Source organism: Coccinella septempunctata, chromosome 7 (assembly GCF_907165205.1).
Source record: "Coccinella septempunctata chromosome 7, icCocSept1.1, whole genome shotgun sequence".
Classification (NCBI taxonomy): Eukaryota; Metazoa; Arthropoda; class Insecta; order Coleoptera; family Coccinellidae; genus Coccinella; species Coccinella septempunctata.
The window spans coordinates 13224489-13238624 of record NC_058195.1 but is presented as its reverse complement, the minus strand read 5'-3'; the positions used below and the strand labels follow the sequence as shown (position 1 = coordinate 13238624).

At 32.0% G+C, this 14136-nt stretch overlaps 1 protein-coding gene across 1 annotated transcript; it reads left to right on the top strand.

Annotated features, from left to right (window-relative positions):
* The first annotated feature begins 641 nt into the window (after positions 1 to 641).
* Positions 642 to 12485, top strand: LOC123316557 (polypeptide N-acetylgalactosaminyltransferase 5). The gene is made up of 9 exons (XM_044902695.1): positions 642 to 1148; positions 2239 to 2460; positions 3136 to 3302; positions 3616 to 3934; positions 4043 to 4220; positions 5027 to 5207; positions 9212 to 9351; positions 9866 to 10099; positions 10468 to 12485. The coding sequence occupies exons 1-9, from the start codon at positions 940 to 942 to the stop codon at positions 10627 to 10629; spliced, it is 1812 nt and encodes a 603-aa protein (XP_044758630.1). The 5' UTR covers positions 642 to 939; the 3' UTR covers positions 10630 to 12485.
* Positions 12486 to 14136: the final 1651 nt, after the last annotated feature.

Genomic DNA, 14136 nt, shown 5'->3' with positions numbered 1-14136 from the left:
CAATTTCAAATAAAATGTTTATATTATTTGGATTTGCTCATTTTTATCCGCTTCTTATTTGCAGTTTATGCGTGTATATTCAGAAAAATTGGGAGTTTCCTGACTATCTAGCTACTATTTATTAATGATATTTCATGGAGCTTCAGCTCATGTAATTCTTTTTTTTTATAACTGCCATGAAAAAAGAAACAACATATAAATGTGTAAAATATAATAAGTGACAACCCTAATGGTTTTATGAATGAAATAAATAGCTCATATTATACAGGATGTTTCAAAAGATCGTCCTTAACTTAAAATATTCAAGATGACGGAGTTATCATCTCCCAAGTCCAATACAATGAAAGTTCGTGTGGAATCACAGCCCCTTGCCCCCAAAGATTAGGCGTGATCCATTCACTCTTATTGTGATATTTTGTTGGTAGTATTTCATTAATAAGATGAAAAATTCGAAATAAATAATCAGCCCCTTCATCCCCCTAGCAGACCCGCCAATGATAAACCTCTTTGGATAAACCGACAGGTGGATACACCTGAAATACACACTGAAGTTCAGTAAAGAAAAACGAGTTGACGTCTCTGTGGATAATAAACGTCAAAGTGACACTAATGACAAAATACCTTGACATTTCAAATTCCACAACATTTGACGTTGCAGAACAACCGACGTGTTCGTTGATAGAATCCGGTTTATCAGTAGAAACTGTAGAAAATGGTTGTGCACAGGAAAAATGAGAGTAAAATGCCTCATTAGTTGAAAAACTCGGCAAATTATGAGGTGTTATGGTAGTTAATCATTCAAAAGACTGGACAACTTAACTGTTGACGTTATAATTTCCATAACATATAAACAAGAATCTGGTACATACTAAATCCCAAAGTGGAAAACCTGTGATATTCTCTCTTTATTGAAGTAATGTATTGAAATTTATTTCCAAAATGTTTCTTGGAAAGTTGAGATATCATACCTATAAAATAGTGTTGTTAACATCGATATTCTGGCTGCTACTCATGGTTGTTGTGGTATCCTTTTATTCTAATGAATGCCTAGGGGGCTCTTGTAAAAAGGCAACAGAAGAAAAAATAGGAGAACAGAGTGCTTTGAATGCTGATAAAAAAGTTGAATATGAGGACACAGATGATATTGAGTAAGTGATCAAACTCATGTAAATAATCCTCTAAAATTGATGAAAATGTATCTTTTCACTGAAGAAATATAAATATTCTTCAATTTTCTTCTGTGGAATCAATTTCTGTCAAATTAACATGATGAAATCATCTCTAAAATTTCGATTAAAACATAATTAATTATTAGTTAGTCCAAGAATCCCAATATTCTTTCATTTCATAATTAATTATGTTGTTGGAACAAAGTCAAACATTGGAATTTTAAAACATTATAAATAAATAATTTGGTTCAGTGGTATAGCTTATCATGAGTTTTCAATTCTTTATAGTGCTTAATTTATTGAATTGTTTATGTCAATGTTTTCATTCTGTTTGAATCAAAGGAATTTGCACTTACGATGCATAACACAAAGTATTCTCTTGGTGAAACTAGTCCTCCACTAGATAACAGAACATCAAATATAGATTAGGATAATGTTAAATTATTGCTTGTTTTTATAATTATGCACCCATTGTGTCCCCTTTCTACTAATGGAATTTTCTATAATAACAATTTCCATTGGTGAAACTATTGTAGTGGCATCAAAATATGTACTCACACTACATATTTGTTCTGTCAGGACAAGGGACAAGGAGGTCTCAATACATAATCTGAAAAAATTTTTGGAATGACCCGACTTAAGGACTTGAAATATAAATAAATACTAGGTCCTTTCGTTTGCATAAAAAGTGTAGCACTTTTCTACACTCGATTTGATTTACACCAGAGTAGAAGAAGTGTAGTTTATCTACACATAGTCAAAAGGAGATGTAGATAAACTACACCTCCTCTACACTGGTATAAATTCAATCAGCAAACAAATACTAAAATCGAGTGTAAAAAAGTGCTACACTTTTTATGCAAACGAAACGACCTATTGTTTCCTTTGTCTGAATCTCAAAGTGATTATTATTATCATGAAAAATACTCAACTTTGAAAGTATGATTTGTTAGTTTTTCCTTCAATCTAAATCCAATGAAATGAAAACATTGTTCGATCAAATCATCAGTTATTTTAATGTTGTCAAATTATGTTATCTATAAAATAACAAAATTCGTTTCAATCCTAGTAGCGGAATTCGAAAATACAAAGTCAGTCAGTTACATAGATGGGTGCCAGCCCCTGTGGTTCCAAGTATACCAGGTAAACCAGGAGAAATGGGAAAAGCAGTTCATATCCCTTCATCCCAAGAAGCACTTATGAAGGAGAAATTTAAGCTGAATCAATTCAACTTAATGGCTAGTGATATTATATCTTTGAATAGGTCTTTAGCTGATATTAGATATGAAGGGTAAGTTTGGTCAATTCGAAAAATATGTTAATACTTGATTTGCTTTGTGGCTTCATCTTAGTATTACTGTTTTCGTACCCCTTTTATTTGAATCTCTACATATAATTTCACTAACTGGAGAGACTTGAAAAAGTGTACAATTAAATTTCAATATCGTTTATAAACAGTTGAATCCAATAGACCTAATTAGTGACAGCTCTCTTGTCGAGATCCATTTTTAAATTTTTCATCATTGAAGCCTTATGGATCATCAACTTTGAAATGGAATATTGCTATCTATACTATGAATGTTAGTAGAGGCATAAAAAATTGAGCGCCTTCTGTATTTGCAGGTTTCCCAAAGTCCATTCTATATCTCAGTATACTTCCATATGTCCTTTAAATAAAATTAAAATTGAAACTATTGTTTTTTGAAAGATATCTGTATATCTCAGATGATTTCTACCATTTTTTAATCATGGCAGCTAAACTGGACATGTGTTACTTGGCCATCACGCTGATGAGTTCTGAGATTTCATAAAACAAGATTATTTCAATCTCTCATAATGATCAGCTGTCCTGGATGAAGCTAGATCTGCTGTAGCTATATTGTCAAATTAATGACTCAATTGTTTCCACCACTTTTGTATTCCCCCATCTTATTAGCATTTGAGTATGAATTTTATTTTTTTACAGATGCAAAGAAAAGGCGTATCCAAAATTACTCCCAACCACTTCTATAGTTATAGTTTTTCATAATGAAGCATGGAGTACACTTCTCAGAACTGTTTGGAGTGTCATAAATAGATCTCCTAGATCTCTTTTAGAAGAAATCATCCTTGTGGACGACGCTAGTGAAAGAGGTTAGTTTTAAGTTGCTCGTAAGATTTCACTTTATCTTTCAGTATTCTCATTCCATTAAGACTATTGCTCGTTTTTATGAACAATCCCTAAGTTTCAAGGGCACCTAAGTCTATATGTGTGACACTCAGCTTCTTATAATAGCTTGGACGCTAAGGAAGACCCTAAATTATAAGTCGATTCCCTATCCTAGCTCTTGATATGTTTTCATTGCTTTCTTTGATTGAAATTCAGACTTCTTCAAATATTTTGATTTTAATCTGCTCCTAATTTTTCTATTCTGTTGATAATGACTTATTCATTTTCATATTCCAGAACATTTGGGACGTAAACTAGAAGAATATGTTAAGAAACTTCCAGTGCCTGTTCATTTACTGCGCACAAAAAAACGTTCTGGACTCATTCGGGCAAGACTGCTAGGTGCAAAACATGTCAAAGGTCAAGTTATCACTTTCCTTGACGCACATTGCGAATGTACTGAAGGATGGTTAGAGCCCCTTTTAGCGCGAATCGTTGAAAATAGGAAAACAGTTGTATGTCCCATAATAGATGTGATATCAGATGAAACATTTGAATATGTAACAGCATCGGATATGACTTGGGGTGGCTTTAATTGGAAGTTGAACTTTAGGTGGTAAGTGTTAATAGTAATTGATTTTGGGAAATACTGGTTGCAGAACACTGCCTATTATAGATTAGATTCTTTGTGATAAAAATATTAGATAGGCTATTTTTTCTATAGGTATCGAGTGCCCCAAAGAGAAATGGAAAGAAGAAATAATGATAGGACGTCACCTTTGAGAACGCCCACGATGGCAGGTGGTTTATTCTCTATCGACAAAGATTACTTCTACGAATTGGGATCTTATGACGAGGGCATGGACATTTGGGGTGGAGAAAACCTGGAAATGAGTTTCAGGGTAAGGCACTTGTAGGTTTTTTCAAGCGTTTCATGATCATTCTGAAAAAAAATTTTTGTTTGATTAATTGAAATGTTGAAAACAGCTGTTCTTCCTTTTATATGACGCATCATTTTAACAATTAATACTGGACAAAAACATTCCATATTGGAAATAACAGATATGCAAAACTTTCCTGTATAACTATGTATTTGGTTTTTAATTTATTTGTGCCAAATGTAGCATACGAAAATCCGAAACTTTCAAGGAACTGTCCATAAACAGCCGATAAGTTGAGGAAAAATCTATAAGGATGAAACTTGTAGCTACATTTACAACTTTTACATTTTTTTACAATTATACAACAGTGTAAGTACTCACCTAGGAAAGATGTGAACTGGATGTGCTTGTGTATGATTCATTTTACCCATAGGTCCTTTCAATGAGCACATTTTTCCATTCTTATTTTTCCCAAATTCATTTAAGTAGAAAGATATTTCAAGATTGAAAATTTTTACTCACCTTCGTAATTTGTTTATTATTGAGGTTGGATAATTAGTTTCTTTTATCAATTATATGAGAATTCAACAGTAAAATACATTTTTTTAGTTAATAGCATACAAAAGTTGAATTATTCAAGGTTTTAAAGAGGCCAGAAACAACTGTTTCTGATTTGTTGTGAAAAATTTTTCTTCAGAATGATCGTTCAATATGAAAATCTTATACATTTCTCTCTCTGCAAAACAGAATTCTCAAATTCTCCAAACACCCTGTGTCTTATCGGAAATCAGTCTACACAATCAAGTTAATCGATATTGAAAATTTAGGTTTGGCAGTGTGGAGGTATCTTAGAAATTGTACCTTGCTCTCATGTTGGTCATGTGTTTAGGGACAAGTCCCCCTACACTTTTCCCGGGGGTGTGTCCAAAATTGTGTTGCACAATGCGGCAAGAGTAGCCGAAGTATGGATGGACGAATGGCGAGACTTCTATTACGCTATGAATCCAGGTTTGCACACTTTTTCGTTCATGTTGGTCTAACACGAATTGTCATATCTAAAACATTAATGCTTATGCTTCCGATATTCATCAGTGAGGGTAATCATTATAATCTATGCGCATACATCAAACATAGTGAAAAATCATATAATTTAGTTTTCAGTATGTAGAGAGACGGAGGACAATCTGGGCTTGACAAGTGTTCGGAAAACACTAGACTGAGTGACTCTGCTCATTTCATATTTTAAAACATATCTCCGATCGATATGTGGTAAAGATGGTTCTCCTTCTCTCTACCCTCCATAGTTTCCAAGTTTTCCATGTGAAAGTTTCACGAAAAGGCAAACATGGAAGTATTTGATGATATTGTCCAACATTACCCAGGAAACTATAATGTATTTGGCCACTTTCGTGGGGTATGTCCTCGTCTTCAAAGACAGAGCATCGCGATAATGTGCTACTTTTTTGATGAATTTAAAAATGGCGGAATTTCAACTAAAGAAAAATTAGGAAAAAACTAAGTACATCACTGGATTTAAAGTTAATTCCATAAAAAAGTAGGTCAAATTATAGTTTATGCTAAAGTTTGTTGTAATTATAAATCATAAATAGTTAATGGCTTCAAGAGCCAAGATATCAACAAATGTTATGATCTGAATCTAACTATCAAACCACCATTACCAAAGTATTAACAGAAGCATCATTTAGTCTAGAAAGAGTAGATGATGACCATAGTTTCGGACTCATTTGACCTCTTCAGAGCAAAACACCTCATACCTCGACGAAAATGGAATGAATTGATGGCCCCTTTATTCAGGAGGGGATATGATGTGGGCATACATCGTATCGACGTCTGAGAGGTACTAGGACCAACACAATTAACTTTCCTAAATCTCGGAGTGTATAAGGCAGTATGTGATAATAAACGAAATAAAATCGGATGCACAACGTCCGCTCATAACAAATCAACAAATGTTACGATTTAAATCGAACTAACAAACCACCATCACTCAAAGCATTCAGAAATCTGTTATAAACAGATAACCTTAAATCTCCAAATAGGTTCGGCATAATATTTATACTCAGTTGTATAATTTTCAACCCTAATTCATAAAGGTTTGTTGCTTCATAAGTTTTATGGTTGGTGTGAAAATTAGCATTTATGTCTAAACCCTCACCAAATATCGATTCATATTCATAAGGAGGGAGCAGCTTAGCATAACTTCTTTAACTATCTTGGGCGAAATAGTTTTTCATTTATGCAGAATATCTGGAAATATCGAATGCAGAACTAAATTACATGATTTCCACTAACAACGAGTTGTTATGCCTCTGCACATGTTTCGCCATCACAATAGCAAAGGGAATACCTTGTCACTCACATGAAGTGATAGCCAAAACATGTGTAAACATCAACAAATTCAGTGTTTTTTGGATGTTTCATTCGTTCATTTACACAAACAATAAATAACAAGTAAGAAATTGGTCATTACAATTGACACAGGGTGCAAATAACATTCACTAATCGTTATTTTCTAAAGGTTCAACTTGATCTCCTCTCATTCTGAAATAAGTGTAATTCAATAAATCAGGAAAGTTCTTGGCACTCAATCAAGCTGTATAAATTAATTATGAAAACTGGCTGATGATGGGAGTTTTCTCATTTAGATGTTAAACCGTTATAACCCATTTCGAAATTTTTTAATTAATGGTTTCAGGGTTCACTCTTATATGAGTAGATTTGGAAAAGCGAAGAAACATAAATTCATAGAAACATTCAAAAAATAAAAAACCAGAATCTTGCCAATTTAATTTGAATTTCCATTTCATCATAATATCTCACTTTACAATTAAAATTGTTGGAGAATTTATAGTAGTATATCCAGAAACGAGTTCAGAATTCGGATACTGGTTATGCTACAGAATCATAACTGCTTCTGTAAATATGTGTCTTCACATTAAATATAAAATTATGATCAATTTCTTTTATTCCACCATCTTTAGGTGAAATATTGTTCAATTCTAAAGAAAACACTAAAGAATAATCATGTTCTGTGAGGATTTATCTGTCCCATTTTATGTGGATGCTAATCACTTCTTCAAAAACAGCTGCTATTATGACTTCTTGGCCATCTTAACAATAGAATCAATTCCAACGTAAAAAAAGTTCAGTAGTAGTGGTAGCTCAAATGTACATCATATTGTTTCACTTTTGAAATACGCAAGATCTCTGAAATTTGGTTATAATTATCAAGAGATCAAGGTTTTTGAAAAAATTCATTTCGTAAAGGTCGCAGTCAAACCTTGAGAGAATTGAAACGTTACTTTGTTATGTAATACCTAATAAAAAACACTTTTCCATTCCCTCGTGCTTATAAGGCTTTTTGAGGTCTAAGGTTACATAAAGACCGAAAAAAAATCATTATTAAGTACTTCTTTAACAAGTACTTCTACACAATCGTGTTTAAATCAGTTAAAATCTCGAATAGAAGGATCGAAGGATCAATGTTTCAAAAATAAACATATTCTTTGATTGAGGCCCAGTTGCAGGAAAGTCCATTAAGATTTGATGCCTCGTCAAAATTTAAAACTGGCATTTTGAAGGGGAAAAATGGAGGTTTAACATTTTGATGAAGTATCAAATTTTAATAGACTTTCCTTCAACTGAACTTAGTCTCTATAAAGATAAAGGTTTGAGTTAGAGTCAAGAGCTTTCCTCAACTTCAGCAGAAAATGCCTTGAAAATATAAGCATGTTGACTAAACCAGGTATGGATGTGCGGAGGGATTCTGGAAATTGCGACTTGTTCTCATGTAGGTCACGTGTTCCGCAAGTCGACGCCTTATTCCTTTCCAGGCGGGACCAGTCGTATCGTCAATCACAACAACGCTAGATTGGCGGAGGTCTGGTTGGATCAGTGGAAGGACTTCTACTATAACATTAATCCAGGTTGATGACAATTCTGTTTCATTAGCATTTTGAATGGGCCTGATAACGATTAGGTCTGATTGAATGTCCGCATTCGATGTCCCCCTGAAGACTAAGAAACTTTCATTTAAAACATTTTTTATTTAGGGTCTTCCCAAGGAGTTTTTTGAGTGGATTATCTTGAAATATTATCTTGAAATTTATTGATGCACTTGGTCCAATCTTATTGAACATCGAAACTCGGTTCTTGTTTCCAGGAAGATCATTTGCGAATCAAAATTTCCAAGGGGCTTAAATAATATTAGGTATATAAAAATATACAGGGTGTTCCATTTGAAATAAAGAGGACGGACTATGCTGGACTTGCTTGAAAAGCCCAACATTGAATTTAAAATTGGACTCGTCCTAGTGTTATAAGTTTTTAACATCTTTGTGTTAAACTCGGACTACTTTTTGAAAGTATTTGTTTTTTGTTGAAAACTATTTCTGTTAATTTTGAAACTTAATCAATGTCTATTGAGCTTTGAGGGAAATGCTTCTTCTATTACTCTGGACGTTTTATTTATCAGGACCCATTCAAATTTTAGTACTTTTGCTCTTCACTGTAATTGAAGAATGTTTTGCCCACAGTGCACGTCTTTTTCTATTATCGAATTATGATTTGATTTTTTTTAAACTGCACATAATTTATTTTATACATTATTAGTTAATGTTGTACAGAGTCCTTCCTGCTACTATTTCGTTCATTTAGGTTACGCACATACTTTTGTAGTCTAGATGGATTGTATATATTGATATGTTGCATGCAAACTTTTAATCCATTAATTTCATATTTAACTTTGATAAATTACATCGACATACTCAATCCTAAAGAAGTTTCTTATTATTCAATATTATCATTAATCAAAAATTAATTCATTTCAGCATTTGTTGAAATCTTATTGTTAAGTATTAATTATGTATAAACACTGATTGTTTCGGAATAGTATTCATATACTATGTCGCTTTAATTTATTTACATTCATTAACATTTAAATTGTATAATTATCGTTATAATGTTCTTTTATTTTTAAAATTGACTTTTAGGTGCTAGGAATGTTCCAGTTGGTGATTTAACTGCTAGAAGAGCACTTAGGGAAAAACTGAAATGTAAAAGTTTCAGATGGTATTTGGAGAATGTGTATCCTGAATCTCAGATGCCTTTAGAATATTATTACCTCGGAGATGTGAGTAATATGAGATTTTATACTTTATTTTAAAGCAGAAGGAAATATTTGTTCAACGAGTCAACGGCTATAATACCAAACTGTTCTAGCTTAACAGTTTGTAAATTGATTTTTCGATCAAATGCTACACAAGGTATCCCTTCCAATTTTGTTTGATTAAAGTTGTCGAATTCAACAAAGTGATGACGAGCAGTGAAGACCTAATTTCAACTGGCACAGTCGGTTTTGAATAAACGTTTTTATCAGAATTTAGAAGGTTGAGCGATGGCAGTTTCCAGTAAGGAACAAATAATATCTTACATAGAATTCACATCTAAACAAATGTTGCTAACTGAACTAGAACTATACTTATCGGTTCTTGGATGATCTTCTAAGCTAAATCAACGATTCAGAAATAAGAAGGGGCCTGATGTAACAAAATATAAATAATTTTGATTGATAGATTCTCTGAAGACTTTTGCCTCTCCCGACGAGCCGCCTCTGCCCCAAGTCAAACTTTATTCATTCTTTACAGATACGTAACGTAGAGGTAGGAAATTGCCTTGACACAATGGGCAGAAAATCAGGTGAGAACCTCGGTATGACATATTGTCATAACTTGGGGGGTAATCAAGTATTTGCCTACACCAAACGGCAACAAATCATGTCGGATGATAACTGCCTTGATGCTAGTCACAGAAACGGACCTGTGAGATTAGTAAGATGCCATGGAATGGGTGGTAACCAAGCCTGGTTATATGATGAGAATGTAAGTATTTGTTCCAAGTATTGCAGATGTTTCATAATGTTGATAGTATACTTTATGAGGCGCCGCGCTGTTTGGGTTGAAATATTTTTACAAATAGGAACATATGTGTTTTATATGTGCCTTTACAATCAATTCGCTAAACACCCTGTAGATCCCTTAAATTATCTTAATTGGTGCCAGTGCATAAATTCTCTCAGTTTTACCGTGTGAATATTCACACGGTAACAGTAAATTCTTGAGGTCGAAAGAACCACAAGGTAAAAAGTGTTTCTTTCGACCTCAAAAATCTACTGTTGAAATATTTGTACGAGTCAAAGACGCACCTGTATTTCCAAATGCTGATGAATTAAACTATATTCATGTTACAGCTCAAGACAATCAAGCATATGAACACAGGCAGCTGTTTGCAGAGGCCTGCTCCAAATGATATGAACACTCCACTTCTGAGACCTTGCACTAAAGGGCCTGAACAGAAATGGGTCATGGATAGTGATTTCAAATGGCAAGCCAGAAACCACGAAGAAAGATGAGTAAGAAGTAAGTTCTAATGTGATTCAAAGAAGATAGCTCTTCTTCATATTTAAAGGGGTTGAGAGGCTGTAAAAATTAATATACATTTCATTAAAAATGCTGCAATACACTGTTGTTAATCTGAAGATTTTTCAATTTGACAACATATTTAGTTCTTTGATTTTCTGAAAGTTATGGAAATATTGAAACTCACTTAGTAATACACTTACTATATTGCTTCAGTAGAGGTAATGTTGATATGAGGAAATGGAGTAAATGATTCTTCCCTAATATAAAATAGTTTTGTGGTAATTGGTTAATGATGTAGGTAAAACAAAAACAATAATTTAGTTTTCTCAACATACTATATATTCATTTATGAAGTTGACAGTACATTCCAACAAAATTGTTGGTTCTGTGATAGGTACTTGGAATAACTTTGGTTCAATTTTATATACATAGTTCTATATTAGCTTCTTTAGAAGTTTCAATATTTGAAATTGTATATATATATTCAAATGAAAAATCTTCAAAGATATACATAATATGTAGAATCATTATCACCGAACTGTCAAAAAAATAAAATACAAAGTGCTTGTACAGATTTCTTTAAGAAAGTACTCGTAGAGAATATGATTTTAAAAATCATTTATTGATAGCTTTGACTGATAATTTTCTATAGTACGTAACACCAAACAGGTTATTTTTTATAGTTAATTTTCTTCTTGAATCTTCGTCTTCAATATGATATTCAGTAAAATTAATTTGATACACAAATGAATGATTATACTCGAAAAATAGAAGATGCAATCCTTAAATTCTTAATGTATATCTAATCAAGACTTACTATGATTTGATAATTTTATGGTTGTGTTTGAATTATGATGTAATATTATCCAAAGTGGCTATTTTTCCATATCAGGTTTGTATCTAGAATTTAAAAGAGTGGAAAAAAAATAATGAAAAATTTATGATTATGGAATGATTCTTATCGGCACTTCGAAAGAAAACATTCAAATTGTTTTCCTACTTACAAACTATCTGTTTTGATATCAGAGCACGGTATTTAAAAATCTGTAACAAATTGTTGAGAATTTTTATCTTTTTCAACGAGTTACAAATTAATTATTCGAAAGTAAAATCACTTTGATTTTTTCTGTGGATAGTTACATATCGATATTTCATTGTCAAACTGTAGATTTGTTTCATTTCAGCGCGATAGCTACAACATTTTAAAAATTTATTTATTGGCAAAAATAATTATAATCACTTGAACTTGTTGAAATATCAAATTTATTATAAAGTGCATATATATTTATTGTTTTCACTATTTTTTTATGTAAATAGGCATTATGAATGAATAAAAAGTTTTCATAAAGATACATAGAATGAATTTATATGCTTTATGTCGCTGGTAACCCATTAATTTTTCTGAACGTTTAAAAAATCATTTCTACACTATTCTTGTAGGCAATGTTCCTATTATTGTGTCAAAACCAGTTTGGCCTAAAAATAATATTTTAGTAGCATAATAGAAAAAATTTATGCTTAGGTGAAGATGGTAATACTTTTATTCTTCAGCAATATATTATTCACTATTTGTTTGAAATTTTTGTTTTCTGGACATGCAGCTGTGGTTACAATAATAATGATATATGAAAGGGATTACAAAACAGAAATAAGAACTCCAAAGAGATATAAAAAAAACTTGAAAATAATGCTTTAAAATAATATGTATTTCTGAAAATGGGGAATTCTCCTTGAGACGAAAATGAAGTATTTTTATGAAATATCTTCAATACTTCCAAATGCAAACACAATCAAAACCTTCTTCCTGAGAAACGGCACGTACTTAAATAAAATCAATAAGGGGATTTGAAATTTGAAGGGCTTTGCTATTATTCCATCATTTGGCAACATAAACTACGTACTATGTAGATAATAAAAGACAACAGATTGATCAGAACAACAGAGAGAATCAGTTAGTTTTCTCTATCACTGTTATTTGAAGGAGAGAACTAAATTTGAGGGACGATGTTGCAACTTTGTGCACGAGAAACGAGGCTATTTAAAATTCCAAACCCCATGTTCGAAATATGGATTTGGGCAGCTTTTGCATCAAATTCAAAAATTCACGAATGAAACTTAAAATCATTGAGTTTGAACTTGCGTTTTCTGTAATAACCCAAATTGTTGTTCTAGTGGACACTTTGTATGAAACCCCGAATGCATAATAATTTCCATCTATAAAATTTGTTATATATTTGTTGAATTCTTTACTAAAGTTATGTATAAGTATTTAGGAAGTATTAAAAATTGTGCACCTTTAGTTTTTATTATTAATGCGGAATAAAATAAAACGTAATTTGAGAGGACCATTACTACATTACTCATAGACCAGTTTTGATGATTTGGATCAAAGTTTAATGGTGTTTTATTGAACAAAGATTAACTCGTCTTTATTTCAGAGCAATCCTATGCTGAACGTGCATGGTTTAAAAATTTAATCTTTGTTTAATGAAACGGTACATAAGGTACATTAATGGTATTTCCAGGTGTTGTTTCCAAAGGGAAATTTTGGTATCCTGTAAATGTTTTGCTTTATCTATTATTTGAAATATTTATGAATTTAATGAAGAGAATCATCTATTCTACTATATAATATGTATATAGTTGATTTCAACTCAAGGAAAATTATAACATTCCTTAGCATAAATGACCAGAGAAATTTTTTTATTTATATTAAAATAAGAGCTTTAAGGATTCTTGTGCATTAGCCCTTCATTTTGTACATATTGTTATGAAAATTATTTAAATTTATTCAACATTATTTCCCTTAGGCCCGGTACTTTCACGTGCGAATAAATAAATTTATTCGCATTTATTAAGTCTTATTCGTAAGATTAGTGAAAATGCAGTCTTTTCACTTTCAGATAGTGTTATTCATCGAATAAATCTGTCATTGAAACTGAACTTGAAGAGTTTATTTGTCATAGATCGAATATCGGTACGTCATTATTCGTTGAATAAAATTTATTCGAAGGTGAAAGTACCGGGCCTTAAAACCATTGCCAATTTTATTTCTGATATCCTCGATTATTTAATTTTTGTGTGTAGAATTCAAGGATATTTTTCTGTGCAAATGCTATGAAGGTCTGTATTGTAATATACTGTAATAATAGAATTTTTGTATATCTTTAGAAATATATTTACTTATTAGATCTTTCACTCTGATTTCTCCTGAAATTGCCGGCCTCAGATAAGAAGCGAACATGTGCTAAAAATAAAATCAATACATGTTTAGGATGATTGATTATAAATGCTCCAACTTTTTGCCATGGTTTAGAAAAAAATTTCTTACAGAAGCTTCATATGGTGCATAACAAATTTTTGGAAATTTTTTTTCATATATGCAGTTTTTCCAGAAAGCCCATTAGCTTAGTACTCGAAGTCCTGATACAACTTTCTCATTTCCAATGGTACCTTATCTTTCTAGAGCGCGGTATGTTCTCTGAATTCAGGAAAGT